The sequence below is a fragment of the Sturnus vulgaris genome, chromosome 23, assembly GCF_052056855.1.
Source record: "Sturnus vulgaris isolate bStuVul1 chromosome 23, bStuVul1.hap1, whole genome shotgun sequence".
In the NCBI taxonomy this organism is placed as follows: Eukaryota; Metazoa; Chordata; class Aves; order Passeriformes; family Sturnidae; genus Sturnus; species Sturnus vulgaris.
Genome location: NC_142265.1, coordinates 3768289 through 3784572, shown reverse-complemented (window position 1 = coordinate 3784572; position 16284 = coordinate 3768289). Strand labels below are relative to the sequence as shown.

The 16284-nt window shown below is 54.5% G+C and overlaps 2 protein-coding genes across 3 annotated transcripts; one reads left to right on the top strand and one right to left on the bottom strand.

The window, feature by feature from the left end:
• The first annotated feature begins 792 nt into the window (after window positions 1–792).
• On the top strand, window positions 793–10210 carry ESAM (endothelial cell adhesion molecule). 2 transcript variants are annotated; one of them, XM_088177870.1, is made up of 7 exons: window positions 793–939; window positions 6184–6338; window positions 7491–7704; window positions 7773–7928; window positions 8089–8211; window positions 8302–8440; window positions 8820–10210. In XM_088177870.1, exons 1-7 carry the CDS (start codon window positions 894–896, stop codon window positions 9169–9171), a joined length of 1185 nt encoding a protein of 394 aa, XP_088033996.1. In that variant the 5' UTR covers window positions 793–893; the 3' UTR covers window positions 9172–10210. The 2 variants fall into 2 exon arrangements, with proteins under 2 accessions (XP_088033996.1, XP_014744272.2); XM_014888786.2 differs by lacking the exon at window positions 793–939 and having other exon boundaries at window positions 1024–6338.
• A 79-nt stretch (window positions 10211–10289) lies between these two features.
• NRGN (neurogranin) lies at window positions 10290–15640 on the bottom strand. The gene is made up of 3 exons (XM_014888788.2): window positions 15337–15640; window positions 12754–12960; window positions 10290–10489 (listed from the first exon to the last, which is right to left on the bottom strand). The coding sequence occupies exons 1-2, from the start codon at window positions 15349–15351 to the stop codon at window positions 12754–12756; spliced, it is 222 nt and encodes a 73-aa protein (XP_014744274.1). The 5' UTR covers window positions 15352–15640; the 3' UTR covers window positions 10290–10489.
• Window positions 15641–16284: the final 644 nt, after the last annotated feature.

The following is a 16284-nucleotide window of genomic DNA, read 5'->3' as shown; positions in this document are numbered from 1 at the left end:
GCCTGTGGATGCAGCTGAGCCCTGAGGTGGCGGAGTGAGGAAGGGGAGCAGGTCCCCAATGGGTCACCAAAGCAGCCTCCCCGCTCCCAGTCTTCAAAATAGAGGGAGAACGAGGTGAGTTGCTCCAAAGCGCTGCTGCCGAGTTGGAAGCATGGGATGTAGCAGAGGGTGACAATGCTGTCAGGGGTCCTGGTGGGATCAAGCCAGGTCGATCCCCCAGAGCCTCCTTGCTCCCGAGATCCCGCAGTCCTGGAGGCCAGGCTGGATTTACGGGGGGGTGGCGAGGGCGAGAAGGGATTAATTCTGCCCCCGCCGCCTCCTCCTCCAGCACTGTCTAATCTCCGCTGGGGCTTCGAGGTCTGACCCTGCTCTGATCGAGGACCGGGATAACCCTGGCTGAGCCGGGGAGGATCCACCCGGGGCTCCCGAGAACCAGGTAGTCAAAATCGCCCTTTTTTTTTTTTTTAGGATATTGTGTTTATTTTTCAGGATCCATGCGTTTATCTGAAGGGTGGCGGGGGGTGTTGGACGGGGGTGAAGGATGCAGGACGGGATGTTCCACCCTGCTGGCGGGCGAGGGATGAGAACGGGGAGGGTTTGGGGTCCCTGTGCTCCCCTTTGACATCGAGGTGCCGCGTTGAACCCACCCTTAACCCTAAGTAATAATAACCCATATAACTAATCAAGAACTGCGCACTGTTGGGGGGGAGGCTGGCGAGGGGTTGGATCCCGGGGGATGGGAGGGCTGTGCAGGACCCCGAGGGGAGGGTCAGTGCTGAGGACGGGACACCCACTCGGGGTGTGGTGGGCTCGGTCCCGCCCCCACCTGCCCGGCACCGCCCCCGCTGCCCCCGGGCCCCCCCCCGGCACCTGCTGCGGCGGCGGCTCCGGCCATGGGCGCGCTGCGACGGGCGGCGCTGGCGCTGGCGGCGCTGCTGGGTGAGCCCCGCGGCACCGGGGGGATCCGGGGGGACGGCGCGGGGCACCGGGAGTGGGGTACCGGGAGATGAGGGGCAGGAGGCGGGAGAGCTTTGGGGATGAATCGGGCATCGGAGGGAACCGCTCAGGACGCGGTGGGTACGGGGCAGGACGCGGTGGTACCGGAGGGGTGCCCGCTGGGAGTCGGGAAAAGCGGGATGAACCGGGCAAGAGGAGCGAGAGCTTTTGGGCAGGACCCGGAGATACCGAGGGGGTCACCGGGCAGGGTGTGGGAGCAGCCGGGGGCACCGGGCAAGACACCCGGGAGCCTGGCACCTCCGGGCAGGAGCCTGGGAAGCTTTAGGGTGGCACCGGGAAGGACCGTGGGGTACCGGGCATGGGGGTCACAGCACCCAGCTGGCTCTGCGCCCCCAGTCCCCTACCTACCCCAGCAGCAGATTGGCGGGGGGATGAGGGGGGCAATCCATCCCCCTCCCCTTTTAGGAGTGCCCGAACTGGAGAAAATCTGAATCTTCCCGGGAAAAGCCATTTGTACCTTGGAGCTGCCAAACAGCCGCTTCCAGCACCCCCAAACCCGAAGCACCCCCATATGGGGACACACCAGGGACTCCCATGTGAGAGTCCACAGTTCTCTCCCTGCGTGGCATTGGGCAGGAAAAAATCCATTTGTTTTCCCTTGTTTACTGGTGCTCCACAGCCATCCCAGCTGGTTTGAGATGAGGGGTCTCAAGCCTTCTCTGTCCGTGGGTTTCTTTCTTCTTCCACCCCTCATTTCCCACCCTATTTGAGTTTCTTTGGAACTGCCTCGGTTGCTCCGAAAGGAAACATCCTTTGGCGTTCCCAGAGAAGGAGAGGCCTTTGGAGAAAGGAAACGGCCCCAAAAACAATGGCAGCAGCATTTCCTTCCAGCACAGCACTGGGTGGGGGTCCTGGAGCCGTCACTTGTTCCTCCTTGAAGGTTTTCTTCCTTGATGAAAGTTAAGTAAAGCATGTTGGTGTGAGGCGCAGGGGTCACTCAGCCCTTAAATCCCACCAGGGCGCTCCTTTGCCGCATCCTGATGGCGTTTTTGCATGGAATCATGATGGATTCCCACAAAAAAAGTCACGCTGGAGCCCTGGGATGTGACATCACGGGCACTGACAGCTCAAAAATGCAGCAAAAAGACCCTTTTGAACCCCAAGTGTGTTTTTCCTTTAGTTTTGCTTTCAAGCAATCCTTCCTGGTCCTGTGGGATCCTCATGGGATTGTGATGGGGAAAAGCGAAATGAGGGATGTCAGCCATCCCTGTTCTCCTCCCAGTCCCGATCCCATCCCATCCCCAATCCCAACTCCAATCCCTTCCTCAATCCCATTCCAGTCTCATCCCATCCCTATCCCATCCCATCTCCGCCTCTCTCTCCCACACCCAGGGGTGAAGCACGTTTCCATCTATAGCAAAGTCACATATGATTATTGCATTATTTAATTTTTTTTCCCCAAATTTGGTCTCTCTGGAGGATAGGGCACTTTCTGCTCCCCCCCCGCCCCCGGGGTCGTGAGAAATGCCGCTGTGGATTTTCCCAAAGGACACTGTTCCACAGCCCGGCATCTCCTATCTGCCCGTTTATAAATAGTCAAAGTTAAGGGAAGAAAAGGAGAAAAAAAATTCCCCAAAAAAAATTTTTTAAAAAAAGAGAAAGCTGCGTCGCGGTGCCGAGATGCTCCTTGACCTTTTTCCAAGCTTTTTCAAGGGTCCCTTTTCCGGCCAGATTCCCGCTGTGTATTTTAAATCCCAAGCTTGGTCTTTTGGGATTTAATTTGGGTCTGGGTTTCACATGACTCGAGCGCTTTAATCCTATCAACCGGGGTCATCAAACCCCAACCACCCCCGGGATTTAATTCCCCATACTGTTAATGGTTTAGGGACTCGGGGAGGGGGCTGCAGGAGGAGTTTGCTTTTTGGGGGGTTCAGACTGTGCCAGAGCCAGGAAACAGCTTTTTTTCGGGCGGCAAAATGATGCAATTTTGAGGATAGGGTGATTGATATCAGCACAGGGATTAATGTTAAGATTGCAGGGATTTAAAGGTGATTTTTTTCCATAGGGAAAGAATTCAAAGCGAAATTTAAAGCAGTTTTTTATTTGTTGTCATGAGAAAATTTGAAGTATTTGTTGTCTGCTAAATTTTAAGATATTTATTCCGCAGGGGAAAAAAAATATAGCTATTTTTAAAGGTAAATTTAAGTCTATTTTGTTTTTCCATATGCAAAAAAATCCCAGCAGATGGGCTGGGGCGGGGGGAAAACACCCGGGCAGGTGTTTAGCTCAGGGCAGCTGGATAAAAATCCAGGTTTTGAGCCCAAAGAGCAGGCGGGAGGGGCCGAGGGCCCCGGGCCCCCCCGGATTCGTACGAGCACCGCGAGCGGCTTAATTTTTTCGATCTGGTTAAAGCATTAGAGGATTTGGAGCGTCGAGGTGGCCAAAGCCAGAGCTGTGCCAGGGGGTTCGGTCCCGTGCCTGCAGCCCCACCAGCCCTTTTTAGGGTCACATCTGTTCGAGATGAGGAATTTGGGTGAATTCTGCAAAAAAAAAGGGGATTTTGGGGAGCGAGCAGATCGGGATCCATCTCCCTCTCCCCAGTACCCCGGAGGGGAGATGGTGGAGCCAGGATCTGCTGCTGCCACAGGAATTTCAAGGATGACAGAGCAAAGCTGCAGCCCCAGAGCACAATTAACATCATTAACATAATCATAATTAAGTTTCAGAGTTAACACACCCCGGTTTGCAGCGCTGGGAGCAGCTCTGAGGCACACGGGGCTGTTTTAATGCCTTAGGGTGCGAGGGGAAACCTCTGGCTGGTGCCAGAACATCTTTTCCCTATTTTATTTATTCTTTATTCCCCAGGAATCCCCAGCACCCTTTGGCCCAGCACCTTTATTGTGCCCAAAAAGTCATGGTGATGGAGGAGGTGGGATGAAAAATCTGGATTTTCCCAGCTGTTGAGGGTGCACAGGAGTGTAGAAGCTGTGGAGTCTTTTATTGATGCCATCTGCATCATTAATGAACTATATTATGAATAATATTTTATTATTTTTATCATCATTATGCTTATTATCACTCTTTTATTACTATTATCATTATAATCGCTGTTATAATTGTTGTTATTATAACTGTTACAATTATTTTTATGAAATTGCAATTATAATTATTCTACAAGGTCTATTACCTGTTATTCTAATATTTCTAATATAAATTACAGTACACTTATTGAATATAATCTGTTTTCTTCTAAATTATCCTAATTTAACACACTTTTATAGTAATGGAGGATCAGGGCTGAAAACACCTGGATTTTCCCAGCTGTTGGGAATGCAGGCAGGTTTAGGGGCTGTGCCATGTTCATAATTAATTAACTGCATAGTTTTGATTAGTATTAGTAGTATTAGTATTTTTAGTATTAGTAGTATTAGTATTAGTATTTTTAGTATTAGTATCAGTATCCATATCAATAGCCATATCAGTATTATAATTATTATGACTGTTATCATTATTGTATTGGAATAATTGTTACAATTATTATAATCACTATTACCATTATTTTTATTATCATTATTAATATCACTTTTATCATGATTATTCCCACTTTTATAATTATTATTCTCACTTTGATCATTACTCACCTTATTCCGAGCACTATTATCACTCTCACATCCCCACTATTATCCCTATTCTTATAAAAATATACCTGTATTTATAACTATTATAAATTATATGTTCTCGATGATCTATTTTGTTCTGGAAATTCCAATTTAATGAGTCGCCATCCCATATTTCTTTCCACTTTCTCTAAATTTAATACAATTATCTGTATAATTACATATAAATACACTATAATTACAATTTTTTCCCCATACTGTCTATTGGATCAGCTACCACAGCTTTATATAATTGATATGATTAATAAATAATATTATCAATGATTTGGGACCTGCAGGCACCTCCAGTATCTCTCCCCCCACAACCCTCCAGGATTTAAAGGTTTATGTTCTTAGCCTGGGTGAGCTATTTTTACGCATCCTCACCAGACTGGGCCTTATTTCTCCCAGTTTTTCACCAGAGAAAGGAAATTTAATTATTTTTTTTTTTTAATTCCTGAGAAGACTTATCAGCCGGAGCAGAGTTTCCTGCCTGGAGCTGGAAGGCTCCGTCCGGAAATGGCACCAATGCCTTGCCAGGAGGGGGATGAACGGATGCGGGAGGAGGCTAAAAATACCCCCCAGCGCCTTGTTTTCCTCTTCCCACCCTGGAAAAATCCAATTAAAACCTCCGAGCTCTTAAGGAAAAGTGCGAGGTTATTGAAAGCTCCCGAAATCCTTCAAACCCAAGGGGTTTTTCCCCCAAAACTGAGGATTTGGGATGATGGGATGGCATCATCCTTCCCCCCCTGCATCCCGATGTGAAGCACGCCTGGAGCACTGGCAGGAGCGGGGCCAGCCGGGGTCATGGATCGATGGGGGATGCAGGGATGGATGCAGGGCCTCAGTGATGTTCCCCTGGGAAAAACAAACCGAGCCCAGCACAAACTCAGCCTCGCCTGAGCCGATTAATTTCGTGGCTGAGCCTTACGGGCAAAGCTGGGGAATGAGCTGAGCATCCCTCTCCGATCTGTGGTACCCACTCCTACCCCATCACTCCTCCCAGTGGGGCTTGGGGGGATGCTGGGATGCAGGGACATGGTGACAGGGGATTGGGATGGCGTATTTGGGGTCAAATGAGATTGGGCACCAGAGGAAGCCGCTCATGGATTATCCCAGTTTAGTGCTGGCAGCAAAAAGCGGGGATACTGGGATGCTGGAGAAAGCTTGTGGGGTGCATATGGGGGAACCCTACAAATAAATCCCATGGGATCTGGTGCAGCATTATGGGGGGCTGGGAGTACCCCAATACTGAGCTAAGGGGTTGTCTGGAGGCAGCTCTCTCCTGGGAGGGGGGACTTGGGCCTTAGGAATTCCCAAGCCGAGTGCGTGGCGGAAGCTGGGATGGGAGGGAACAGCAATGTCCTGCATCCTCCAGAGCAGGCAAAAAGCCCTTCCTGCAGCAGGGAAGGAGGCAAAATGTTCTCCTGGCTCAGCTTCCTGCTGATAAAACCTGGGATTGTTGTTTTGTCTTGGGAATGGGGCTTTTTCTCACAGTCAGTGAGGTTTTGTAGAGAAGTGGCACCTGGGGTTAAGTCATTTCCTGGTTTCTTCCCTCTCCCATGGGCAGGTGTCTCCTTGGCCGTGCTGGAGGTGCATGTGGGGACGAGCCTGGTGTTCTCCGTGGAGGGGCAGCAGGCGGTGCTGCCTGCCTGGTACACCAGCCACTCCCAGAACAAGCCCTACGTCAGCTGGATGCTGAGCAAGAATCCTGCTCCCTTCCAGGTGAGATGAGGGCAGGGGCTGCAGCACAGGAGATGGAGGGAGCCATGGAGGGGGTGCTGGTGGTGCCCATGATGGGGGGAAGATTATGGTGCCCACCGTGGGATGCTCATGATGGGATGGCATTTGTGGTGCCCGTGCAGGGAAGATGCCCACAATGGATAAATGTCCATGGTAAGGACGTGGTGCCCATGATGGGGAGATGCCCGCAATGGGGAGATGCTCATGGTAGGGATGTGCCCATGGGGAGATGCTCAGGGTGGGGATGTGCCCATGGGGAGATGCATGTGGTTCCCTCAGTGGGGGTATGCTTGTGGTGCTCATGGTGGAGAGTTGGCTCATGATGGGGTGAAGTTGGGAAGGTGACCACCATGGGAAGGTGGCACCAGCACCATGGGGGAAATGCTCATGGGGATTTACCCATGGTGCCATCCCCATACCCATGGGGAGCTGCTCGTGGTGCCCATGATAAGGTAGTGCCCACGATGGGGGAAGCTTATGGTGCCCACCATAGGGGGATGCCCTGATGGGGGATGTTCATGGTGATGGATAGATGCCCATGATGAGGTCATGCCCACAGTTCCTGCAGTAGGGAGGTGCTTGTGGTGCTGACAGCAGGGAGAGAAACCAGATAGGGAGAGATCCAAAATGGGGAGATGCCTGTACAGAGAGGTGGTTGTGGTGTCCACGGTGGGAGATGCTTACAGTGGGGAGATGATTGTGGTCCTCATGATCAGCAGGTGCCCGCAGTGGGGAGGTGCTCATTGTGCCCATGAGGGGAGATGCCCACACTGGGGGCATGCCCAGGGTGCCTGCAATAGGGCAGGTGCTTGTCGTGCTCAGATGGGGAGATACCCATGGTGGGGAGATGTCTGTGGTGCCTACAATGGGAAAATGCCCACAATGGGGGCACTATTTGTGGTGCCCCTGATGGGGAGATGCTCGTGATGAGACAGTTCCTCATGGTGCCCGTGTCAGGGTATTTGTGCCTGTGGTGGGGAGCTGCCTGCAGTTCCCTTGTCCAGGATGCTTAGGGCAGGTAAGGCTGGAGGACACTTATGCAGCAACCACTGCTCTACAGAATTTGGGATTTGGGGTGTTTTTCTCTCCAGCAACACCTTCCAGAAGTGAAAGCATGTGGTTTTTCCTGTGCAGATCCTGTCATACCTGGGCGGGAAGGTGAAGGTGGAGGAGACTGATCTGAAGCCCCGCATAGGGTTCCTGTATGACGTCAACAGCCGCAACATCTCGGTGTTCATCAACGCCACCCGCGAGCAAGACTCGGGTCAGTACATGTGCTCCGTCAATGTGGAGGATGACACCATCAGGCTGGACAAGAACATCGGCGTCATCAACCTCACCGTGCTGGGTAAGGCTCTGCCAGTCACCCTGGGGGCTCCCCACGGGGACCCTCGGGACTAACGTCAGTGCCCACAGTGCCACCGGCCGTGCCCGCCTGCCAACTGCACGGCAGCGCCGTCGTGGGGGCCAACGTGACCTTGAGCTGCTCCTCCAAGAAGGGGAAGCCCTCGCCCATGTACCAGTGGCAGCGCGAGTCGCCCACCCGGCAGGTCTTCTTCTCCCCTGCCCAAGGTAAGGTGACACCAGCGTGGGGCTGGGGAGGGGGATGGAATATCCTGACAAGATTCAGCTGAGGAAATCTTTGGCTTCATCCTCTTAACCGCTTCCTGCACGAGGAGGTGGAGGGTGTAGGTGTGGCTGTGAAGCAGCACTCAAAATTTCTCACCTGCAGACCAGGCCAGGGGCACCCTCAAGCTGACCAACCTCACCCTGGAAATGTCGGGGCTCTACGTCTGCAGGGCTGAAAACCAAGCAGGTTCTAAGAACTGCAGCATTGTCCTGGAGGTACACTCAAGTGAGTACGTGTCCACTGGGTCAGGGAGGGGGACACATGAGGTCCCGGTGGGAATAAGGGAATAAGGGAATCTCTCTCTCTATCTGGCAGCAAGCACCAAAGCAGTCATTGCCGCCGCCGTGCTGGGCTCCCTGGGTGCCCTGGCCACCATCATCTTCTTTGCCCAGAAGATTGTTGGCTACAGGAGGAAAAAACGTGACAGCCAGGAGGAGGGACCCAACGAGATCAAGTGAGGCGCTTTTCCTGTGGAAGGGGTTCAAATCATCATTAGGTTTCAGGGTTAACAGGCAAGGAGGGTTTTCCACCTCTGGCCTGTCATTTCTCAGGCTCAGAGTTAATAGTGGAGAAGGGTTCTAGATGTTTGGCCAGTCATCAACATGCTCCAGAGATAACAATCAGGAGGGAAGTTTCCGCCTCTGGCCAGTTGTCATTAGGTTTCAGCGTTAATGAGGGCATTTTCCACCTCTTGTTTTCCTCTTTCCCTTTTTTCCTTCTGTTTGGGGGTCCAGGATATCTGCACAACCTCATTGCTCAGGGAGAGCAATGCTGGGGCGGGGAATGGAAGGGTTCCCAGAGCTCATCTCTCTGACTCTCCCCACTCTTGGCAGGGAAGACGCCGTGGCACCCAAAACCCCGTCGTGGGCACGGAGGCCAGCTTCAGACACCATGTCCAAAACCAGCACCCTGTCCTCCATCGCCGGCACCCGGCAACCCTACGGGGCCAGGGCCCCCTCCGACACCACCTCCATCCTCACCACCACCGGCAGCTACCGGGGACCCCCGCCCCGGGGAGGGGGGCGGCCCCCCAACCTCTCACCCCCTGCCCTTAACGGGACCCCCCAGCGCCGCCAGGACCCAGCCCCCGCTCCCATGGGCTCGTTGCCCCCCTCCAGCCTGGCACGAGCAGGTGCCGTTCCTGTCATGGTGCCAGCACAGAGCCGAGCTGGCTCCTTGGTGTGAGCACCCCCCGAAAAAAACAGGGGTGCCCATAGCCAGCCCACCCCACTCCCTGTTTCCTGGGGTGGTTTTGTCCCTTTTTGGGTCTCCTTTTTTTTTGAACAGATGCCTCGAGCAGCTGGACTCATCGTGGGCGTGTTTAATGGGTGCAGGGGCTCTCTGGGTTTGGAGGGACCGAGTCTCCCCATAAATATCACCCCCCAAACCAGCCCCAGCTCTGCCTCAGGGGGGTCCCCTTCTTATTATTTTTTTTTTCTATATCTATATATCAGGTGAAATGAGGGATTTTTCATAAAAGAGCATTAAAGGTGGGGGGTGGGTGACGTGGCCACACACACACACACACACACACACACTTTTTTTAGGGGTTTTCTGATTAAAAGCTGCTGCGTTGCCCAGCACCGGCGCTTTGGGTGAGTTTGTGTGGATTTCGAGGCGGGGAGGGATGTCCCACGACCTTCTGGGTGATGTCATAGGGCAGGGTGATGTCACGGTGCACCAGCAGAGTGATGTGACATCATGATGCCCCGTGCCCATGATGTCACACCCTCTGTCAGGAGATACGATGTCACAATGAGTGTGTGACATCACAGCATCTGACTGATGCCTGTATGGTGCCACACAGGCACGTCCCATGTCCATCAGGGATGTCATGTGTGCCTGCATGATGTCACACTCACCAACACACAGCAGTGGTGACATGACACATGCCTGTATGATGTCACACCCACAGTCGTGCCTAGCAGTGATGTCACACGCAGCGGAATGATGTCACTCCAGCCACTACACACACCTGTGTGGCGTCACACATCCAGCAGTGACATCACACACACCTGTATGGCGTCACAGCAGCCATCACCTGTCCAGTAGTGACATCACCACCCATCTCATGCCAGCACCTCACAAGTCATCTCCTGCCCACAAGTTATGTCACTTCACACTCTGTCCACCAGCGTGATGTCACCAGCTGTCACACACCTGGCAGTGATGTCACACGTGCCTGTATGTACACATGGGAGATCACTGCTGGGCCCCACCTGCCCCACACCCCTCCCACCCCTGCCCGCTGTGACCTCACCGCTCTGCCGGTGACATCGAAAGGCACCGAGGACAGGCCGGGGCTCTGGCAGGGGCGTTTATTGGGGCAGGGGGTGTCTGGGCTGGGGGGTGGCAGCCAGGGACAGGGGCAGGGCCTGGCTGTGGGGGGACCCCGGGGGACGCATGCGGGGGGCAGGGGGTGAAGCGGGGGCTCCTGGGCCTCGGCGGGCGGCGGCGGGAGGGGCTCGGTGGCGAGGGGGCTCCGGTGAGCAGCTGGTGGCCCCTGCAAGCAAGGAGAGAGCGAGTGGTCAGCCTGGACCTGGCACTGCCTGAACCCTGTGCCCTGTACCCTGTGCCCTGTGCCTGTGCCTGCCTGTGCCCTGTGCCCTGTGCCCTGCCTGTGTCCTGTACCCTGTGCCTGCCTGTACCCTGTGCCCTGTACCCTGCCTGTGCCCTGTACGCTGTGCCCTGCCTGCACCTTTAGTGCTCTCTGTACCCTTCACTCTGCACCCTGTGCCCTGCCTGCATCCTGAACCCTCAGCCTTGCCTATACCCTGCACCCTGCCTGCACCTTTAGTGCTCTCTGCCCCCTGTGCTCTGCCTGCCCCCTGTGCCCTGCCTGTACCCTGCACCCTGCCTGTGCCTTTAGTGCTCCCTTCACCCTGTGCCCTGCCTGCACCCTGCACCCTGACTGCACCCTGAGCACTGTCTGCACCCTGTGCTGTGACTGTTCCCTGCCAGTGCCCTGCCTACACCATGCCTGTACCTTGTCTGCACTCTGTGCCCTGGGCCTGCACCCTGCCCACGCCCTGCACCCTGCCCTCCCCTGCCTGCACCCTGCTCGTGTGCTGCTCCTGCAGCCTCTCCATGCCCTCCCCCTGCCCACACTCTGCCCGTGCCCTACTTGCAGCCCGCCCACACCCTGCCTGCACCCTTGTCCTGCCTCCACTGCTGCCCACACTCTGCCCTCACCCAGCTCAGGAACCTGGAGGGGACCCCTGCCTGCACCCCCACAGGCAGAGCACCGTGGCAGAAGGAGAGGAACCTGGGTCCCCTGCTGCCAACCTGCTCAGCCCCCCTAACACGGCATCCCAAAGGAACCTCTGGGCCCTAAGAAGCTGCACAGCACCTGCACTTGGCAGCTGCCTCCCCACTGCAGCCCTGTGACATTCTCACTGCAGCCCCAGTGCAGCCCCGGTGCATCCTCACTCAATCCTCACTGCAGCCCTACTGAATCCCCACTGCTTCCCCAGTGCAGCCCCGGTGCATCCTCACTCAATCCTCACTGCAGCCCTATTGAATCCTCACTGCAGCTTCCGTTCGTTTCCATTGCATCCTCACTGAATCTCTGTTGCTTTCCCACTGCATCCCCTTTGCAGCCCCACTGCAGCTTCACTGTGTTTCCACATTGTCCCCACTGGATCTTCACAAAATCCCCACTGCAGTGGGGATCCTCAGTTCATTCTCATCCCAGCCCCACTGAATTCCCTCTCCATCCTCAGTGCATGCTCACTGCATTGTCACTGAATCTCCAGTGCATTCTCACTGCATCCCCATCGCTTCCCCACCACATCTCATTTCTGTTCCCAGCGTACCCTCAGTTCATCCCCACTGTGTCCCAGCTGAGCTCCAGTTCCATCCCCACTACACCCTCTGGTCCTCCCCACTGCAGCCTTGTTGAGTCCCCACCGCATCCTCACTGCATCTTTCTCTTCCTCCGCACTGCATCCCCGCTTCAGTTCCTCCCCACCGTATCTTCACTAAATCCCCGCTGCATTCCTACTCCATCCTCACTGCACCCCAGTTCCATCCCAGTTCCATCCCAGTCTCATCCCAGCTGCATCTCCACCAGCCCCGCCACACTCACGTGGCCGAGCCGGCAGCACTCCCTCCCCGCCGCCAGCCCCGGACCAGGCTCGCCGGTAGCCGGGGCCATCCCGCGCTCACGGCACCGGCACCGGCACAGGGCACGGCCCGGCCACGGCGCAGCCACCACCCGGCCTCCAATGCCACGCGGCCTCGGCACCGTGGGCGCTTTTTAAATTTACCTTTTCCTGCCAGGAGACTGTGACACAGGCTTTTAAAAATAGCATGTGCTGAGGCGAGGCGCTCGGGGTGGTGTTGCTAAGGGAGAGATTCAATCCAAATCTAGGGCTGCGCCTTCCCATCCTACTTCCCATCCTTCCCAACTACTACGGCGGGCACCCAAAATTAGGGCAAGGCAGGGGCTGCCTGCCTGTGTGTTTCCATCTCCTGGGAGGAAAAACTCCTTCTCCACCCTGAACCAGTGCGGGGAAGGTTGCTTCATCCCAAATCTGTGCAGGGAAGGATGCTCCATCCCAAATCTGTGCAGGGAAGGATGCTCCATCCCAAATCTGCGCAGGGAAGGATGCTCCATCCCAAATCTGCACAGGGAAGGATGCTCCATCCCAAACCTGCACAGGGAAGGATGCTCCATCCCAAATCTACACAGCAAAGGACGCTCGGAGCAGCATCCCTATAGAAATGACCCAGTTTTGGGGGGAAGAAGCGGGATTTGGGATGTACCTAGTCGCCGTTGCGGAGGTCGCCGCCGCGGGTGCTGTTGGCGCACTCGGCGTCCTTGGTTTTCCGATCAATCTCACCCCCTTTGATCTTCTTGCGGGTCATATGGCCACGGAAACTAGCCTGGATCTTGGCAGCTGCCGCGTTGGCATCAGGATCGTCCAAAGGGATGTCCAGGATGTCCTCGTCCAGCTTTGTGCAGGCTCCCTCCTGACGGTGGACACAGCAGGGTTACAGCCGGTGGGACCTCAAATAGCACAGCCCCCTCCCCAAATGATCCATTCAAGAAGGTCTCAAATGAGCCCCTGTTCTAAAAATTAGGGGGAGGGCTGCTAAAAATTAGGTTTACTCATTAAAAATTAAGCTCCTTTGCTAAAAATGAAGGGGTTTGTTAAAAATGAAAGGTTTTGCTAAAAGTCAGGGTCCCTTGCACATGCCTTAGGGAAATGGCAACCAAAGCTGCAGGTAGGGGAAGATGCTTCACCTCCTACTCATCCCTAAATCCCACCCTGGACCACACGGCTGCAGGAAGCCAGACTCCAGCCAGGGCTATGATGCAGGGAGGAGAGAATCCATGGGAGCAGAGGATGGGTTCTGGGGGGGTATTTTTGGCATGGGGCTGGGGCCATCCTGCACAAAATGAGCTGGTCATGCCTCAGTTTCTCTTTCCCTCGTAGCCTGTTGCATCCTCCTGCAGCCCTCCTCAGGGCTTGGGCTGAAAACACCAGGAAATTTGGGAAAGGAGTGATGCCAGAAGGGAGGAAAAGCCCTGCCAAGGACAAATCACTGTAACCCATTCCCCTCCTGCCACATCCAACCAGATCAGTTGGACTCAACACCAAAGTTCAACAGGGGGAAAATGAAAAAAAAAAAAAAAAAAAAAAAAAAGGAAAATGAAATGAGGTGGAAATGAGCTGGCATTGGATGATCCAGTACCAGCAGCTGTGGGGGTGAAGCCTTTGTGCTGCCCCAAGAGCATTTGAAGGGACTTAAAGGAGTTCTGGGGGGCTTTTTTTGGAAGCTGTAGATTTGGGGGGGAGGAAGCTCATCCCATTGGAGCGTGCCATGACTCCACGAAGTTGCTCAGGTTGTTTTACCATTGTGAAAGGTGAGGACGGGTCCAAGGTGGAAATGATATGTCCAGGGTGGAAATGTTATAGCCAGGGCTGGAAATCCTATAGCCACGGGAGAAATCCTATAGCCAGGGGAAAGAAATCCTATATCTAGGAAAGAAAGCCTATATTCAGGAGAGAAATCCTATATATGCGGAGGTGGGGGAGAACAACCTATATCCAGAGGAGAAATCCTATATACAGGTGGGAGAAACCTATATCCAGGGGAGAAATACTGTATCTGGAGAAGGGAATCCTATAGTCAAGGGAGAAAACCTATACATGGAGGGGCATATCCTATATCCAGGTGAGAAATCCTATATCCAAGAGAGAAATCTTATATCCAAGAGAGAAATCCTATATTAGGAGAGAGGAAATCCTATAGCCAGGGGAGAAATACCATATACAGGTGGAGGAAATCTATATATGCGGGGGCATTTCCTATATCCAGGGGAGAAATCCTATATTCAGGGAAGAAATCCTACATACAGGTGGCAGAAATCTATATCCAAGTTGAGAAATCCTGTATATAGGTAGGAAAAACATATATTCAGGAGAAAAAAAAATCCTATATCCAGGGGAGACATCTCATATTCAGGAGAGAAAACCCATAAGCAGGGGGCCATATCCTATATCGACAGGAGAAATCCTACATCCAGTGGAAAAACACCATATCCATTGGGTAAAAACCTCTATGCAGCTGATGAAAACTTGTATCTAGGGGAGAAATCCTATATGCAGGAGGAGAAATCCTACATAGCAGAGAAAAAGTCCTATACATAGCAGAGAGAAATCCTATATCCAGGCAGGATAAATCCTATATCCAGGGTGGGCTTTGCCTCTCTGGAGGTGCCCAGGAGGAGAGATGGGGGCTTTTCCCTGTGCTGCTGTCTTAGCAGGAGGGGGAAAACGGGGGAAAGAAGTCGGGAAAGGGGAAAAAAAAAAGGAAAAAGAGGAAGAAAAATGGGAAAAGGGGAAGGAAAAGGGGGAAGGGGCAAGAAAAGTCAGAGATCAGGGAGAAACGGGAAAAGGACGTGGTTTTCTCCCCAAGCCGGCTGGTGGCCAGGAGGGAGGGGAGTTCACCCTCGGGTGAGGAGAGGGGTGCAACCCCAATTAAGCCCTTTATCCATACACAACCCCCGACCCCACCTGTAGAGCAATTGCGGGGTGGGGGGAAGAAAAAGCGAAATAAAAGCTGGGTTGGAGGGCAGGGGGGTTTTCCTCAGTGGGCTGTGGGGATGCTGTGGCCCCGGTGGGATGGATTCCGAACTGGTGTGGAGGCAGGAGTGGGGATCTGGGGGGGCAGCGCTGGGGGCGGGGGTCGCGGAGTTCACTGAGCTCTTGGTGGGTGCAGCACCCATCGCACCCCCCGCCCCCACCACCCCAAACCCCCCGGCCGCCCCCAGCCCAGGGCAGTAATAATGGATTAGAGGCAGGAGCGGGTGCTGGGGGGCTCGGGGGAAGGGGCACCTACATTGCAGCAGTCCATGGCGGAGGGCGGGTGGGCGGCCAGCGGCGGGCGAGGGGCTCCGGCAGGATCTCGCTTCCCCGGCAGCTCTCCCGGCGCAGGTGGCAAGTTGAGCGGAGCCGCTTGCCTACGTAATGCGCTTTCCTCCGGGCGAGCCTATCAGCCCGACACCCCTGCCAGGCTTTTGGGGGGGAAGGAGGGGTGCCTTATTTTTTTTTTTCCTCCCTTTCTCCGTTTTTTTTTTTTAATTTTTTTTTTTTTTTATTTTCCCTCCTCCAATTTTATTTCGCAGCCTCCAACTCCCTCCTAACACTTAAAGGAGCCGGCAGCTCGCTTTGGAGTTTCGTGGAACACAACATCACATGCAGAGGATGCGAGCCAAGATGTGATGAGCCTTGCCTTCGGCGTGGAGGGGTTTTTGGGGGGCAAAGCTATAGCAAGTGGGGATAATGGGCTCGTTTTTGGGGGGTACATGACCCCAGTGATGCTGGAGGAAGGTTTTGCCCCTCGGGTTGGTTTGCACGGGGGGAAAAAACCTTCTTGACCTACTTAGGACTCGGTCCTGAAGGAGGGTGAGGATGAGGATGGCAAGGGTGAAGATGGTGAGGAAGGGTGGGCATGGTGGGACACAGTGTCCCACCGAGCACGCACAGAACTGCAGGGGTGATGTGCCCAGCTGCAGGCTCCAAGCAGAGCAGTGGGCTCCACTTCTGGGGTCTGGGGGATCCCTTCCCCACTCATCGGAGCAACCCCCCCACATTTGGGGTGTTCTCCAACCAGACCTGCAGTCCCAGCCACTTCCACAGCCCTTGGTGCTCCCTGCAGACCCTGCTGCCAGCCTGGACCATGCCGAGGTGCTGGGACTGGCAGGGTGAGCTGGGGCACCCCGGGAAACAGGAGGGACCCCCAGGGCAATGCGGGGGGCTGCAGCCCACAGCCCCCCCATCGCCTGCC